This window comes from Cajanus cajan, chromosome 3 (genome assembly GCF_000230855.2).
Source record: "Cajanus cajan strain Asha chromosome 3, NIPB_CcT2T_4, whole genome shotgun sequence".
NCBI lineage: Eukaryota > Viridiplantae > Streptophyta > Magnoliopsida > Fabales > Fabaceae > Cajanus > Cajanus cajan.
In genome coordinates this window covers 43,409,240-43,426,969 of record NC_138519.1, presented here as the reverse complement: position 1 = coordinate 43,426,969, position 17,730 = coordinate 43,409,240, and the positions used below count along the sequence as shown (strand labels likewise).

At 32.0% G+C, this 17,730-nt stretch overlaps 1 protein-coding gene and 1 non-coding gene across 2 annotated transcripts; one reads left to right on the top strand and one right to left on the bottom strand.

Annotated features, from left to right (window-relative positions):
• Positions 1 to 714: 714 nt before the first annotated feature.
• On the bottom strand, positions 715 to 5,564 carry LOC109808361 (protein PEP-RELATED DEVELOPMENT ARRESTED 1, chloroplastic). The gene is made up of 9 exons (XM_020371343.3): positions 5,209 to 5,564; positions 4,281 to 4,436; positions 3,792 to 3,860; positions 3,518 to 3,688; positions 2,780 to 2,923; positions 2,338 to 2,496; positions 2,155 to 2,220; positions 1,850 to 1,909; positions 715 to 1,016 (listed from the first exon to the last, which is right to left on the bottom strand). The coding sequence occupies exons 1-9, from the start codon at positions 5,476 to 5,478 to the stop codon at positions 969 to 971; spliced, it is 1,143 nt and encodes a 380-aa protein (XP_020226932.1). The 5' UTR covers positions 5,479 to 5,564; the 3' UTR covers positions 715 to 968.
• An 84-nt stretch (positions 5,565 to 5,648) lies between these two features.
• TRNAK-UUU (transfer RNA lysine (anticodon UUU)) lies at positions 5,649 to 5,721 on the top strand. Its single transcript has one exon. It is a non-coding gene; the product is annotated as a tRNA-Lys (tRNA).
• The last annotated feature ends 12,009 nt before the right edge of the window (positions 5,722 to 17,730 follow it).

The following is a 17,730-nucleotide window of genomic DNA, read 5'->3' as shown; positions in this document are numbered from 1 at the left end:
TTCACAATGTTGTCTTTTTTCATTTTCATCCAATTACAGTTTACCATTATCATATATGGTAAATTTATTGATTTCGATAATAATTATTCTAAAATTTATTTCAATCGATGAATAATATAAAATCATTTGCTTTGAGTTTATATTCATTCAATTCTAATGTTCTTCGTTTATAGTATATAACATCAACTTACATGTCATAAAATTAACGCAAAAGACTGTCTTGTAGATATTTTCATCTTGAGACCTCTCTCTTGGGTTAATTGATGGAAGTTTCATGTTATTCTTATTGTCACAATCCTCTTTGTATTGGCTCTGATGGTTAATTACTTTTAGACTATAACATCATAAAGTGCATCTTGTACTTTTTTTTAATAATTTTTTTATTTTTGTTATGCCAAAGAAGTTGTAATAAAATTGTTGACATACCTACCTCTATGGATATGACTTAAAAAGTATTTTTGAAAACTATTTTATTAAAAATAAAAAATATATTTCAGTAGAAAATTCTTCAAAATATTTTTAGATTTGTATTCAAATGATGCGCATAATAGAATTATGAATTAATATTGCATGATATTCGTAAATTTGACATTCATCAATATATTGCACATTATCCATTTAAACTCTGACGAATTTTACTGAGTATTTTTCTTTTTATGCATCACTCGTCTTTAAGCTAATACTCAAGGACTACTCTCACTCGGTGGAGAGGTATTGAAATTAATAAATTAGAATTAATTAACAAATGTCCCAAACAACAGTGCTTAAACCAAATAGCACAAAGCAAAGTCCAAATAGCACAAAGCTAAGTCCAAAAATTTTGATGTCTACTATTATATGGAATTTACTTTATTCACTTTGTAAACGTTCTTTATTTCATATAATCTGCCATGTTATCCCTACAGCTATAAAAAGCCTAACAAGTCTTTTGACAGTACATAAGGATAAAAGAGAGGATACAAAGTGAACTAGCCAAATGCTATCTCCTGAAGCACTTGAAGTGTCTTTCGGTGAACCTGAAAGCATGGGTAAAGAACAAGAACAACAATTATGGAGGTGATTATATGACTGATAACTTTAGAAGTTAGTTTAATCAACAATCATGGAGGTAATTATATGACTGATAACTTTAGAAGTTAATTTAATTAAGGAGGTGATTATATGACTGATAAGTTTAGAAGTTAGTTTAATCAACAATTATGGAGGTGATTATGTGACTGATAACTTTAGAAGTTAATTTAATCGACAAAACTAAGCATGCATTAGAGGGAACACAACTTATATTCAGCATCACATGTAAATGCAATATTGAAACAAATATACCCTACATTATCGATGACTTGAAGAAGGGACAGAAAACTAGAGGTTGATAATGCCTAACAAGTTTCATTCTGTTATAGAATTTTAGGGGACTTTTATTGTGCATTCTGTAGTCAAGAAAAGTCTTGCATCTTCATAGATAACAATGCAAGGTGTTTACCAAACCCTTCAATTGTAATTGCAACTACCAATTACAGAAAAAGCAAGTTGCTTTTAAAATAGTCAAGTCCAATGAGCATTTTACATAAACAAACAATATCGTTAAGTTCTCTAAGAAGCTGATCTCAATCCAGCACCAAAGTATCTTCCGTGGGTTAAACAAGTTTAACTAAAGGTCAGCTAATGAAAATCCGAAAGAAAGAAGAGATAAAACGGAAATTCTGAAGCATTGGCCTAAAATTATAAATAGATATTTATAAAGAAAAAGGGATGGTGTTTATCATTCCAATGGGCTACAGTACAGACACCAAATGAGATTGATTTTGCAAATAGAAACATTTGAGAGTTTATAAGGAGAAAAATAATATACCCATTCAAGGTGTTGCGCAGTGATGCCAGAGTCAGTTCCAACATATAAACCGGACAAGACCTGATGAGCAAAAGAATTGAAAAAATATTAATTTGAAATACATAGAAAATAAAAGATCATTCAAGTCCAATGCAGCAAGCATTGTTCTACAAAGAGCTCTGAGTATAGGAGAAATTATCATGGTTAAAAAGTTCAGGTGTTGCAAGGGTGAAATTTTTAACTGGACCAAATATTTTATAGATTAAATTTGGTCCACTTGGCTTCAATGCAAACCATTCAAAACAAAAAGCATGGCATATAATTACCTTGGAAACAGTCTCAAGAAACATGCCGGGGCGTACTGGAAGTGTCTTTTGTCCTGTTACAATTGGCTGAATATCATGACAGACAAGTTAAATATGCTTTTAAATGACTATAATTTGCATACATGCATAACACATTTCTTAGTTAAATAATAGTATAATACACAAGCATCCAATTCTACCCACCCTTCCAAGAAATTCAACTGGCTCCTCATCTAGGGTGTCGTCCTTATCATCATTGTCAGAATTGTCTGCACCTTCATCTTTTCCTTGCATTACATTTCTTATCATATCAAGCACAATTTTTCCAGGCTTTAGAGCCACCAACTTGGCTAAAAAGTCCACCTGTAGTGCCAAAAGTTTAAAGATGTCAAGAAAATAACATTTCTGACAATGAAAGACAATGAGTCTATTTGGATGCAAGCTAAATCACTTTTGATAGCTTCTCTATTAAAATAAATTTTTTAAACTTGTGTCTAAACAAGCTCAAAACCTATGTAGTTTTGATTTCCAAGCCCTTTTAGTAACAAACAGTAAAATCAGATGAAATTGAAACACTATAGGTAATGTTTTGCTCAAAGTGAGAACCATGTTAAGATCAAAACATGGAAGCTATATCTCGACATACTTCAGGCTGAGGAAGAGTATAGAACCCCCGGTGGTTTCTTTCATCTAAAATTCCCCCTCCCATCATATCACGAGCTTCTTCTCTAATCAAAACAAGCCTAGCAAGAAGTTTTCGATCTGGGATAACAGGACGAGTTTCCATTGCCTGCAAAGATATAGCCCAGCACCAAACAATTGCTCAAACAGTATCAACAAGAATTAAAGAAGCTGCTCCTTGAAAGACATGCAAATATTTTAAAATATACAAACAGAAATTGAAGGAAAAGAAAAGGTATATATATATATATAATATATATATATATATCATTATAGCCCTTAAAGTTAAGAATCTTAAAATTTGAACAAAATTTTAGAAGATTGAAAATCTTCTAAAATATAAGTATATATATCACTATAGTCCCATAAAATTGAGAATCTTCTAAAACTAGAACAAAATCAACTACTCTATAAATGTAAGGGAATCTGCATACTTTGTCAAAAACCAAGCTGTAAGGTACAAGACACATTAGTACAATATCAAAAAATAATTAATATATCAGTAATTTGATTTGTACAATTTGCAGGTGTAAAATGAAATGCACAACACAAAGATGGTACAGGGGATTTTGTAAATCATGCAATTGCATTTTAAAAGAGGAGAATGTAATTTATACCAATCTCAAGGGATTTAAGAGCCACTTTACTCTTATCATTCAATATACAGAAAATTAAATTTAATGCTTAAAGTTTCTATATATACCTCCAACAAATCATCAGCTTGGTTAGCGATGTCATTTAGATTTGCCCCTGGGATATGAACCTTCAACTCATTTTCACCTTTAAATACACCACCACCAGCTGCAACCCGGCGCAATAATTCTTGCCTACTTTCCTTTTTTGGTGTTCTACAAAGAAGACCAATTACTTGAACCTAAAAGATGAAGGAAAAATTTGCACATTGATGAACAATATAAAATTTGGAGCTTCTCTTCAGTTAGAAGATAATCAAGAAGTAGCTCAAAGAAGTTCCTTACATGGGGTGGACATTTTTTTGTTAGATGTGATAGTACTGTCTCTTTGATAACTTCCAACAGTGACTTCCGCTGAATGCAATAATTTGAAATACATAAGCAGGTAATTCTTAATCACAAGTTCATCACAGTTTCTCTTCTCACGGTAGAAAAAGAATTTAATTAGAATGCACAGACAGTATAAAGGTTTTCTTCCTCTATTATCCAATTACCGATTTTCATGTATTAAGATTGATGATTTTCATAATAATTACTTTAAAAGTCATACTTAAAAGTAAAACCTGATTGGTTGACAGGGTAAAGAACATCGTACCAAAAGTGTATCAAAAGTAATTTCTTAAAAACAAAAAAAAAAACAATAATCTATTTCCAAAAAAGGATCCAAATGTAAATTTTTCATAAAATACTTTTGCAAACAAAAACTTATGGAGCAGAACATGTACATTTCTAACTTTAACGGACAAATTATAATTTGATGTTTGAAAATCATACCTTATCATCCTGGTCCTTCTCAGCAAGCTGGATCATGTAGTCAAGAGCCATCATGAAATCAGACTCCATCTCATCAACTCTCTTTCCAATAACTCCTTGCGCAGCCAACTCTACCGCCACTTTTTCAGATTCTTCATCCATATTCATATCTTCCAACTGGATACACATTTATACACATTATACAGGCTCAAAACAACATTGCACTGTACGATTCACTATCAAAATGACCAAGGACAATAAATATTTGTAAAACGAAGTAAAAAAGCACAGCGGACATAACTGTGTAAGAACTAAGAACTGACACACATATAATCAGTGATCTTCAACAAGGAAACGTGTGGCTAGGATGGTTCTTTCCCTTCACAAGAAAAAAAAAACATAACCACTGGAAATTTATACAATACATTAATATCAGAAGCCTACTAAAAGTAAAAGTCACTCATGAGCCACTCCAGATAAAAAGAAACAAAAAAAAAATAGAACAAAAGAAGAGAAGAAATATGTTGCAAGCACCTTCAAAATAAATAAAAATAAGAATGTTTTTCAACACAACACTAAATTGATGAAAAAGATACCATAGATGAGGTTGCTGTCACTTGTTAGTTATACACACTTGCATTTAACAAATACAAAATCAGTAAATAAAATAAAAATTATTACCCACTAAGCAAAGAAATTAAAATTAAAAATTGATCAAATCATACTTAATTTTAAACCCATAGACGTTAAACTTTAAATTCATAAAATATACAATAACAAAAGAAATATTCTCATTTGTTATCCATTGAGTTTTAGATAATTACAAAACCATTTCTCTTTCACAACTTTGTCAAGAACAAAAATAAAATTATTTATGGACAGTGTTTCATCTTTCTCCTCATTAGTAGTAACTCACTAGGGTAATCATTTCCTGGAGAACAGAGATGACCTGGTCTCCTCCTTTGAGAAGGGCTTCACGCTGAGAAGATGTATCTGAGCTCGACTTTTCATTCCTACCATTTTGATTTTGTTCCAGTTCTGGATAGCCTCCTCCAACCTCATAGCTACCGCTGTCATTGCTCAAAACTGAGAGGCGATAATTCTTTGTAGTGAGTTGCTTCAATCTCAATTCATGGTGGTTGTAAGAGGAGATTAAAGCTGGACAAAAGTAATGGAAAAGACTGGGACAAGGGCAGTAGCAAAACATAGACCCAAACATTCTTAATTCATAATAATTGTGCCTCTTGCCTAAACTCTTTGCTCGTTCCAGTGTTGGGGTTTTAGGTCTACACAACAATAGGTTGAGGTGCGTTGGGCTGGCTTTTTTTTTTAAATTTTAAAGGATAGACTATATTGAATTTAAAAGAAAATTAAACTATAAAATATATAGCCGTCTTAGCTCAGCTGGTAGAGCGCATGGCTTTTAACCATGTGGTCGTGGGTTCGATTCCCACAGACGGCGTAAATTTCATTTATTTAATTTTAACTACATTTTTATCTATTTTTATGATTTTACAATTATTACTTTTATTAAATAAATTTTTATTTTGTGGTTAATCTTTAATATTTTATTAATTATTCTTTTATTTAATTTTAATTATATTTTATCTATTTTTTAATCTTTAATTTATAATTATTAGATTTTTTTTTCTTTGTAAATTGTAGTTTTTTTTATTAATTTTTAAAATTAAGAAACTTTTTACTTCACTTTTATTAGTTATATTTTAATTCTTTTTATATAATTTATAATTTTATTAAATTTTATTTTGTTGGTAAATATCAAAACTTCATTATTTATTATTATTATTATTATTATTATTATTATTGTTATTATTATTATAATAGTTAACTTTAACTACACTTTTTCCTATTTTTATAATGTTTGATCTATAATATAAATATTATTACTTTTTGTTTAACTTTATATTTTTATTTATTTGTTAATACTTCATTTACAATTATCTTGTCACTTTTTTCTTCTAATATTCTTAAAATAAAAAAAAACTTTTTATTTGGCTTCTATTAGTTACTGGCACAAACTAACTCTCTAATTAAAAAAAAAAGTGCACAATTAGTTATGGTAGTTTTATAATAGAATAAACAGAAAAAATAGTAATGCAAGAAAAAATAATTTTTAAAAGTTATAAATAATGAATAAAAATTAAAATGGTCTATATTAAAATAAAAATAAAAAGTATTTATTCAATAAATATTGTTGTTCTGTTTATATAATTTATAAACTTAATTTTTATTTGGATGATTTTAATTATTTTAAAGATAACTAATTTTTGGATCTATTAATTAAATATTTGATGAAATGTTAACTGTTAACATGATAATAATATTAAAAATAAAATTAATTTTTTCCTGTTCATTTATAAATTAAAACTACTAAATCATTCATATTATTTAATTTATAAAGTACACATTATATATAATTACTACTAAGGTTTATAGATTATAAAAACTATTTTTGTTTTAATTATACTAATTTATAAATTATTCCAATTTTTTCATTAAATTATATAATTTACTTATTAAATATTTTTATTTTATTTTATATAAATTAAATTGATTTTAAAAATTTTAATATTTAATTACTCAAACTATAAATTTTAAAACAAATTTAATAATAATAGACTATCATTGTAAAATTCTTTATAATGTCAATTAATAAAATTTATTTCTTAATTATTATAATTTTTAATATAATTATTTTAAAAGTTAACAAACTTCCGATTTGTGATTGAATAATCGTTTAAAACTTATTTACACTAACTGTGGATAACTTTTTTTCTTTTAAATTTTAATATTTGTTGAATCTATTTTAACAATTATAAAACAAATTTATAATAAAAATTTAAATTTAATGCTAGTTAAAAATAATAAATAATAAATTTATATCACTAAGAAAAAAAAATAGATAAATTATATAAATTATTATTTAATATATTTTTAGACGGTAAATATAAAAATGCAACTACAATAAATTTATCAATTATTATTTTTAAAATTAAAATAAAAAAATTAATATTAAATAAAAATTAAATTCACATAATGATTTGATTTAACATTATAATTGACTATATATATGATAGAAAAAAATATATTATACACTAATAATGTAAAATAATTTTATTCTATCATTTAGTTATAAACCACATATATAAATATAATCAATATATTGAATTTTAAAATAAATAACTAAAAGTTCATACTAATAAATATTTTAAATAATTAACCATATAAAATATCATCAATATATAATCTTTAAATTGTATATTATATAATGTTTATAATATTAATCAAATAATTTAAATAATTTGATGAGTTTGCTATATCTGAGAAAAAATCAAAAATGCACTTTATTGAAGAAAAAAAATCTGAAAACATTCATTAAATATGAGAATTGATACTTATTATATAAGAGTAGATTACTTTTTAGGAAAAAACTATCAAAAGTATTTAATATTTGATGAATACTAACTTTGATCCTAAAGTAACAAATCAAAATAAAGTATTTAAAAATATAAATTATATTTAAAACATAAAATCATTTGATACTCAATTTTTAAATAATGTATATTAGATTTATTTAATATTATTAGATTTATTTACTATTATTAGTTTTATAAATGTCTATTGATGTAAAAGTTAGAGTTTATTTTTCTTAAAATAAGATTAGATATATAGAAGTTTCATTAATAGGAGAAAAACAAGGTGTCAATAAAATCTAATTTATTGATGTTTAATGTAATTTCTGAATATTGTATGTCTAAGATTAAAAAATATTTAATTAGTATTTTGAAATTGTGGGTTGTGCTATTGTGTAGAAGAGATTAAAAATCAACTTTGATGTATCTATAGTAAAGAATAAAGCCATGGAATTTGGTTTTATATCCCAAAATCATGAAAATAAAGTGTTGGGAATTGGGAGTTGCAACACACATAAACTATTAGTTTTATAAGTGGGTCCTCACTGTGGTAGAATACTTAGGCCTTTTGGGGCACTTTTTATTTATTTATTATTATTATTATTATTTTTTTTTTTTTGGGAGGACAGGTTATGAAAATGGAACTCATTGTAAACATGAAAAAGGAATTGTGTGAATCCCATTAGCTATTTCATGACTTTTGTAGAAGGTTGTTGAGTGTGAGAATGCAGCTGTAGACTTGGAGGACTTTTGTTTACAAAAATAGAAGGTTTTCGTGTATAAAAATCTTTTAGTCGGCAAATTCAAACTTAATTATACTCTTTTTTTTTTTATAATGTTACCCAACAAAAAGTTTTTTTATGTAAATAATATCAATTATTATTTTTATAAGTTAAAACAACTATTTTAGGTTAAAAAACATTTCATGTAAATTTTAAATTATTTTAAATAAATTAATTATAGATTGTGTAACATCTCCGAAGAATATTGATTCATTAATTTTTCGTTTCCACTTATACATTTATAATTATAGGTATATGAGTTTTTTACATTTGTTCAAGTGGCAATGTTTAAGTTATATATATATATATATGAGGGTTATAATAACATTGGTATAACTTTTATTAAGTATTACATCATTTAATAATTTTATATTAAATATAAATTTTGAAAATCCAACTGTTAGATTGAAAGTTCTTTACTCAATGATATACAAAAAAAAAATAATGCCGGTTCGATTTGAGAATCGAAAGGTGGCTCAAGTAGTCCCTATGAGAAGCAAGACTCCATAAAAGGTTTTACTCCGAACTTCCAGCACCGACGTTCAAGCCAGCGGAAGGGTGTTCTTGTAATAGTCAGACCAATCATCAACCATACCTCTCTAGGGAGCAACCTCTGTCAATCTCTCTGCGTATGAATCACGAACTCGGGGCATGCCCAAGCCTTCGAGCTATGCTAAAGGGGAACGTGTAAATTGAAAGTACTGCTTTTAATGCCATAACATTCTTTCATTTCTCTTATCCCTTTAAATACTCACTCTAGGCCTCATCCATTAACCCTTAATAGACAAAATGTATTTGCGACAAAGACATTACTCGATAATAGCATGGAAAGGGTAATAAAGGAACGTCACATGACTAGGGTTCAGTAAAATAAGGCATCCCACACAAATGTTGCAAAAATGAAAGCCCGGCAGGAAAACCACTAAGGGGGCTGCCTAAAAATGAGGGCAAGATTCGCTAGGAGATCCACAAGCAAAAGGGGTAACTTGGGCAAAATAAGGATCAAAAGAGAAATGTCTACTAGGGAACACATTCTAAGTAACCTAGGCAAAAATTAGGACGTTAAGGCAGCAGCAACCTGAGTCAAGAATCGAAAGACGGCTCATGGGGAATCATCTAACCAAGGCGCGACCCTAAGTCATCACTCCACTTTCCAAAAAGGCTAAAACACAATGATAACTTCCTTGCAACAAAAATGTTTTGTTTAATAACCCTAAACACTAAAGCCCACCTTGGCCAACCATTCTTCTAAAAAACCCCTTTTTGAAAAAAATCTCTTCTAACAACCACTTTTGAAAAAATATACAAAGATCTCTTCTTTCTTTTATCTTGACCCTTATGACATTAAAACGGTATCGAAAAGATACACAGAGAGTGCATAGTGAATACTCACATAGGGAAGACCAAGACGTCCCTACACGGAGTCTAGAGATGTTTGACTGTACATTGACCAGATAATTAAGGAGCAACTAAAACCTTGGGTTCAAAAGAATATGTCCCAGTAATAATAAAAATGGCACAGACAAAAAAGGAAATCGTCAACATTGACCATAACACGTATAGTATGATTTCCTGTCATTAAAATCTGAATTGCATCTTTTAGGAACAAAACACAAGCATAAACTGCATCGCATGCATACGTGGTAGGGGCATATGAAAGGGCGTTACACAAAAATACAAAAAAATAATAATAATTAATAATAAAAAATCATTCCTATATTGCATTTTCATGTGCATCCATACATACATGCATTATACTTGTTATGGATCAGAGGGAGTCATCAGGACAAAGCACTCGTAAAAGCTCAATAGCCACACAAGAGCCAAAGTCGTGTCAAAAGCCTCGCCCAACAAAGCCAATCCCAAGTGATTCTATGTGCCACCAAGAAAAAATGTGTCAACAGTAAAATAGAGTGGAATCGACCAAACAAACAAGCCTATAAGCATGAAGAGGCCATCGTGCTTTACTCCTTAATCGAATGAAGGATGATCCAAGACAACGTTAAGACTAGGAATGGCTTCCTGACCAAAGCGAGGAGTGGCTTCTAAAATAATACTTACCAATAAAGATTCAGCGAATAACATCATCATAGGAAGGAATCCCTCCACCAATGATGACATAAAAAAAAGGGAGCCGAAGTTAAAATCATAATGAAATCAAGACTCAGAAATATCCTCGGTCGGGGAACTGTCTAAAAGAAAGGGGTAAGGTCCACCCAAAATAATTATCAGATCAGACAACTCGACAAGGCCAAGCAAACCCATGCCAACATCGCGATGATCAATTATCAACAAAAGAATAGCCGCAACACCCAAGTAAAAGACGCCTAGAGAGGCTACGAAGAATACTCACCACATCATCTCGCAAAAAAAGGGGATGATCCACCGCCCACCAGCATAAAGGCACTACTTACCAACAATCCTTGTCTTCATCAGATGTCCTCACCAAAGAAAATAAGCAATCAGATCATAAGAACCAGTAGCTAGCCTAGAGAGGCCAGCATAATAATACTCACCATCAGCAATCGCTCTGGAGAGGTCGACATAACAATACTCACAATCTCAGCAACCGGCCTGGAGAGCCCGACATAACAATACTCACAATCTCAACAACCGACCTAGAGAGGTCGGCACAATAATACTCACAATATCAACAACCGACTTGGAGAGGGCGACACAATAACACTCACAATCTCAATAGCCGGCCTAGGGAGGTTGCACAACAATACCCAACATCAAGAGCAGTAAGGGTTGTTAGATCCTCAAAATTAGTACAAGAATAGTAAGGGTTGTTAGGTCCCCAAAACTAGTACAAGATCAGTAAGGGTTGCTAGATCCCCAAAACTAGTACAAGATTAGTAAGGGTTGCTAGGTCCCCAAAACTAGCAAGATTAGTAAAGGTTGCTAGATCCCCAAAACTAGTACAAGATCAGTAAGGATTGCTAGATCCCCAAAACTAGTACAAGAGTAGTAAGGGTTACTAGATCCCCAAAACTAGTACAAGAATAGTAAGGGTTGCTAGATCCCAAAAACTAGTACAAGAGCAGCAAGGGTTACTAGACCTTGAAGATGACATTTGGCCGGCTGAAACCTCAAACTTCAGCCTAGCCTAGAGAGGCCAAACTCAAAGCATACTACCCCAACACCGAGTCGTGAATAAAGATCACACTATAATGGGTCAAGCAGAAGCAATAAGAAGCATTTACACCAAGTCAGAAGCCTAGATAGAACACTTTACCACCCTTTACACCTGATAGGGCACTCACCAACACTCAGTCTCTCTAGGGGGCAAGGGTATAGGTAAACACCATCTATCTAGAAGGAACAACGTGGAGGCGTCTACTGCCGAAGCATGAGAGAAGACCCGGTGATGGAATCATGCCTAGGAAGGCAAGAGGTGACATATTGAAGGAGCCAAGAGGAGTTGGCTAGACATGAAGGTTTGGGCCAGTCAGGGCCCAATGGGCCTGATGGGCCTGGGAAGGCCCAAGTTGAACTTTTCATGGGCCATATTTTGTTATAGCTATTTTCATATGTTTTGTATACATCATGTTAGTATAGGTATCATATATTTTGGTCTTGTATTTTGGACCACATAGAGTAGCATTTTAGGTTTTAGGCTTGTTGGGCCTAGTTTTGGGCTTCATGGGCCTTTGGGCTTTTGGTACCCAATATTGGGCTCATTTTCATTCTTGTAATTTTTCCTTTCCATTGTATTTGTTTGACCATTGTATTTAGGTCATTAGATTAGGAATATACAAGAATTACTTAAATAGGTAAAATAGGTTAAACTAGGTTTAATTTGGAAGTCATTTAAGTTACATTTGAGTCACATGTTTAGCACCATGGGTGGCTGAACATGTGCCACTCAAATTAACCCTAAATAACTCTCAAATCAAACCTAAATGCATCTAGGCACCTAAATTTTCGGACTAGCACATGGGAGCCAAAATTTGAATTCAAATTTCAAGTTTGAATTCAAATTTTGGGCGCCACATGTAGCCTTGGATTTAGGCGCCCAAAGTTGCACACTTGGAACCCTACTTAAGTGATTCTTCCACTCTTTGTATTCACTTTTGAGAATAATGAAATTTGAGAGCTTATTCAGCCAAATTTCGTTCAAGAGTCACCATGAGAGAAAGCTTCACCTTAGGAACCCTTCTAGGATTTCCTCCTCTTTGAAGTGAGCTTTCCCTTGCACCTTAAGCTTGGATGCTTCCATCCAAGGCTTAAGCCTTCTTCCTATCCGAGAATCTCCTCCATCTAGTGTTCATCTTTGTGGTTTCCATCTCCTTGAAGAAGATCCGAGCAAAGGAGAAGCTAAGGAGAAGTCATCTACCACTCCTCCTAACCTTTTCCATCATTTTTGGTATCAAGAGCAAGGTTCTTCTTGGAGATAAGTTCTCTTGTATTTTGTCCGATTATTTTGCTGTTTGTGTACTCTTGTATGTCTTCTTTGAGTTTCTATTCGGATCTAATTGTTTTGAATCAAATTTGTTCCATAGATCCATTGTTTGATTGTTCTTGATTTTCTTCCACAATCAACTTGTTTAGGACCTATTAGCTTGTGCTTGTTTTTGATTTTAATTTTGAGTCTCTCCATTCCTAATATGTGTCCGTGATTGGACTGCATACATTGCATTTAGATTTTGGTTTTTAATCCATGTTTTGTCTTAGTATGTTTGTGTAGTCTTTATATGTTGCAAATTCCTTGAATAGCATGTTTAACCTAGTTTTATTTTGAACTTTGTGTCTACATATTGCTCTCGGTTTTGTTTCTCTTTTGCCTACCTATATGTGCTTTTCTTTTACCTTATTGTGTTCATAATTTGCTATTATTAGTTCTAGCAAGTTTCCTTAGAGTTAGGTTTCCTTTGTGTTCTTAAGTTTTCAAATCATATTCCATTGAAAATCTTATAAAAAAATTTTGACTCAAAATTTCAAGTGTAATCCTACTTCTAGTGCACTAATTTTGTGGATTCAAATTTAAAAAAAAAAGTGAGTTAAGAGGCTGGAAAACAGAGTTTAAAACAGAGCCTAAAGACCTAATGTTCAAAAGAAAAAGAGTTCAAAAGAAATCCAAACCAAAACCTAAAGACTAGTGCACTAGTTTCTCAAATTTACTTGAATTTTGACCTAATTTTTGGCTAACTTGTAGTCTCGGTTTCTATAGCTTGGAATCATAGAAAAATTTGAAACAAAAGGCAAACACCTTCTCTGGAGTCTTAACTTGAATATAGAAAAAGAAAGAATTAAAAAAAAAAATTAGAGAAAGCATTTTAAAGTGAAAAAGCCGAGAGGTGTACATTGGTGAAAAATCACTTGATTCCTTGTTATTGTTTTGACTACTACTTGTGCTATACTTATCCAATTGCTTTCAAAATTTTTTTGTTTTGTTCATCTACTCTAGTACCTATCTAGGAACATTCCTAACTGAGTGCTAGCTTTATTTGGAGTCTTATTTTCCAGTTTTACTTGTTGAACCTCTTTGAGTCTTGTCATATATACATATTACTCTTAACTTTTGGTATAAGCTTTCCAAATTGTGCTTTATTGCTTGTCTAGTTTTCTTTCAATAATTTCCCTGTGCTGTAAGTGGCCTCAAATTCTTGCTCAAGGATCAAGCATTGCTCAACAAAGAGTAGGAAAAGTTTGGACACTAAGACCTAAAAATTTGACCTAATTTAGTGACCAAAACTTCTCCTAAACTTCCTTCACTTGAGTGACCATTCCTTTCACCTTGTGAGGCAGCCACCATTAACCTCTTTGTTGTGTTTCTTTTGCAGGTCCAGTAGCATCATATTGAAGGATTAGTGGCGGATTAAACACTTGATTAAGTGTTGGAAAATTTACACAACAATCCGTCACTAAATTGGTCACCAAAACCGCCATTTATTGCTTTCTAGGCTAGTTTAAATTTTGCAATCTCTCTTGTATTTTAAAATCAATTTGTAAAGCTTGGAGGGAGTATTAAGAAGCTGGTCAGGTATATCTAAATCCTTGTTAGCATCCTCACGTGTAGTGCTAGTGGAAGTGGCTTGGAAATTTCATATGTTTCAAGCTTCCACTTAGGGAACCCGACTAGTTACTTATCTTGATTCCTTTAAGTTCTTTGTCTTTTAATTGCTTTATTTTGCTGCCTTGAAACGTCTAGACTTGTGTAGATTTACTTGCTCACGTTTAGTTTAGTCTCAAAAACAAACAAATTGTGAAAAAGCATTCAAAAAATTTTGTGAAAAGTTTTGGGGAATCAAAGATACCACAAAGGAGTTTAGTGATTTCCACTTGAAAAGGCTTGGTTATTAAGTGGCTCTTAGTAGCTCACCTCCCTTGATAGTGCAATTTGTACACTTAGACTTCCAAGTGCTATTTTTGTTCCTAGAAAAGTCCAAAAATATTTTCTTTTTGCATAGCATATACAAAAAATTCTTTTGTTTAATCATGAGAAAATATTTCTCAAGTGGTAGTGAATTAAGCTCTCCAAAAGGTTTTTCACATTCTACTCAAAGGCTTAAATCACTAACACCTTGGACAAAGCAAGAAGCTTTAAAAAAAGAAAAAGAAAAACTTGAAAAAAAAGCACAAATTGCAATTTTAGAGGAAGAAATTCACATTATTAAACAAAAGAGAGAAAAACTTTTAGCAAAAGAAAAATTGAGAAAAACAAGAGAAAAAGAAAGAAAAAAGGCATTGCTCTTAGGGAAGAGTAAGGAGGAAAATAATTCCTCTAAAGGACTTGTGAGTGAAGAGAGTTGTTCTACCACTAAAAATCATTTACAAAATACTCTCTTCATAAATAAAGACCTTAACTCTTACCCTAATCTTACCACTAGTCATGAAGTAGAGATTCAAGAACAAATCATTCTAAAGAAAAATGAATCTCAACTTCAAGATGTAGTGAAGAAGGAGTGGACTACATTTAGTTCCACTTCTTGTGCTACTTCCTTGGAGGTGCCCAAGGAAGATAGCCTTCCTCTCTTTAGGAATCCTTCTACCATAGTTGTTCTAATAAAGCACCCAAATTTTGGAATATATTGTTTGATAGATACATCTTGTCATATTTCATATTCTATTTTTGATCTTATGGGAAGTTCATCTTTATTTGAACTTAATTTGCACCCTTCCTTACAAGACAAAACTAGTTTATATGAGTTTTCAAGATTTTCCAAGACATTTTATCTACCAAACAATATGATTCAAAATTGTTTAGGACGTTTTCTAGTATTCTTTTCTTTATATTTTAGGAAAAGCCTAGGCTACCATTTAGGGTATTTTAGGCAAGATATTGTAGTGTTTAAAAATCATTCTTTTCATTGTCTTAGTCATAGTGTTATTACATTCTTAGGTTTTACTTCTAGGTTATGCTTAGGAGAGGAGCCTATTTCTACTTTTAGGGAGTCTAATTTTGATAGTTTATTTTTTCTTAGGCTAGATATAAGGACTCCTCTTAGGATCCATAATCCATTTTCTCATCATAAACATGTCACCTCTTATACATGGTTTGTTGTGTATGTAGGTGATGTTTCTTATTCCATGCATCCTCGTGATTTGAGGACAAATCCTTTTCAAGAGGGAGGGGATGATGGAATCATGCCTAGGAAGGCAAGAGGTGACATATTGAAGGAGCCAAGAGGAGTTGGCTAGACATGAAGGTTTGGGCCAGTCAGGGCCCAATGGGCCTGATGGGCCTGGGAAGGCCCAAGTTGAACTTTTCATGGGCCATATTTTGTTATAGCTATTTTCATATGTTTTGTATACATCATGTTAGTATAGGTATCATATATTTTGGTCTTGTATTTTGGACCACATAGAGTAGCATTTTAGGTTTTAGGCTTGTTGGGCCTAGTTTTGGGCTTCATGGGCCTTTGGGCTTTTGGTACCCAATATTGGGCTCATTTTCATTCTTGTAATTTTTCCTTTCCATTGTATTTGTTTGACCATTGTATTTAGGTCATTAGATTAGGAATATACAAGAATTACTTAAATAGGTAAAATAGGTTAAACTAGGTTTAATTTGGAAGTCATTTAAGTTACATTTGAGTCACATGTTTAGCACCATGGGTGGCTGAACATGTGCCACTCAAATTAACCCTAAATAACTCTCAAATCAAACCTAAATGCATCTAGGCACCTAAATTTTCGGACTAGCACATGGGAGCCAAAATTTGAATTCAAATTTCAAGTTTGAATTCAAATTTTGGGCGCCACATGTAGCCTTGGATTTAGGCGCCCAAAGTTGCACACTTGGAACCCTACTTAAGTGATTCTTCCACTCTTTGTATTCACTTTTGAGAATAATGAAATTTGAGAGCTTATTCAGCCAAATTTCGTTCAAGAGTCACCATGAGAGAAAGCTTCACCTTAGGAACCCTTCTAGGATTTCCTCCTCTTTGAAGTGAGCTTTCCCTTGCACCTTAAGCTTGGATGCTTCCATCCAAGGCTTAAGCCTTCTTCCTATCCGAGAATCTCCTCCATCTAGTGTTCATCTTTGTGGTTTCCATCTCCTTGAAGAAGATCCGAGCAAAGGAGAAGCTAAGGAGAAGTCATCTACCACTCCTCCTAACCTTTTCCATCACCCGGACAAATTGTCTACGTCTTTACTAGCCTTTGGAAAAGCAAGCACCTAGCTATTCCAAAGAGTAAGTAAAGAGGGGCAGCTGTAGACACCCAATTTCGCCCAGAAGTGTAATCAAGGAAATGGACCTCCATTATGAAAGAAAGGAGTTCCCAAAGTATGGAGACAACATGATATGACAACAAAGGAACCTGAAGCCCAACAAGTTTGTTTCAATAGCCCAGAACGAGCCGTTCAGAAGCTAGAACGGGCCGTTCCCAAACTGGAATAAGCTGTTCCAAACTATTAGAAAGGCTTGAAAAACCTAGTTGAGAACAGGCTAGAACGGGCCATTCTAGCATAGGTTGTTATGAGTTAAGAGGAAGCTTGGAACGAGCCGTTTTGGAATCAGAACGGGCCATTCCAAATTCAAATTTAACATGTAACAGATTGACTCAGAACAGGCCGTTCCAAAACCAGAACGGGTCGTTCTAGTTAGTTTTGACGTCTTTAAATAAACGACTCAGGCATTGCCCCAGGGGTCAAAAAATGATCTAGAAGGTCATATATAAATTCAAAATTTCTTCTCTCCTCCCTCTTGTAATTCTTGAGATTATGTGAGGTACTTTGTAGTGTGAAAGGTAGCCAAAAAACGTCTAAAGATCTCCAAGTTTGGAGATTTACTAAAGCTTGATAAATAG

Coding starts and splice junctions, on each gene's coding strand:
- LOC109808361 (XM_020371343.3), bottom strand. CDS start 5,478: ATGTTTGGGTCTATGTTTTGCTACTGCCCTTGTCCCAGTCTTTTCCAT. Junction 4,437..5,208: donor TTCTCAAAGGAGGAGACCAG/GTCATCTCTGTT, acceptor ATGTGTATCCAG/TTGGAAGATATGAATATGGA. Junction 2,221..2,337: donor CAGTTGAATTTCTTGGAAGG/GTGGGTAGAATT, acceptor CATGATATTCAG/CCAATTGTAACAGGACAAAA.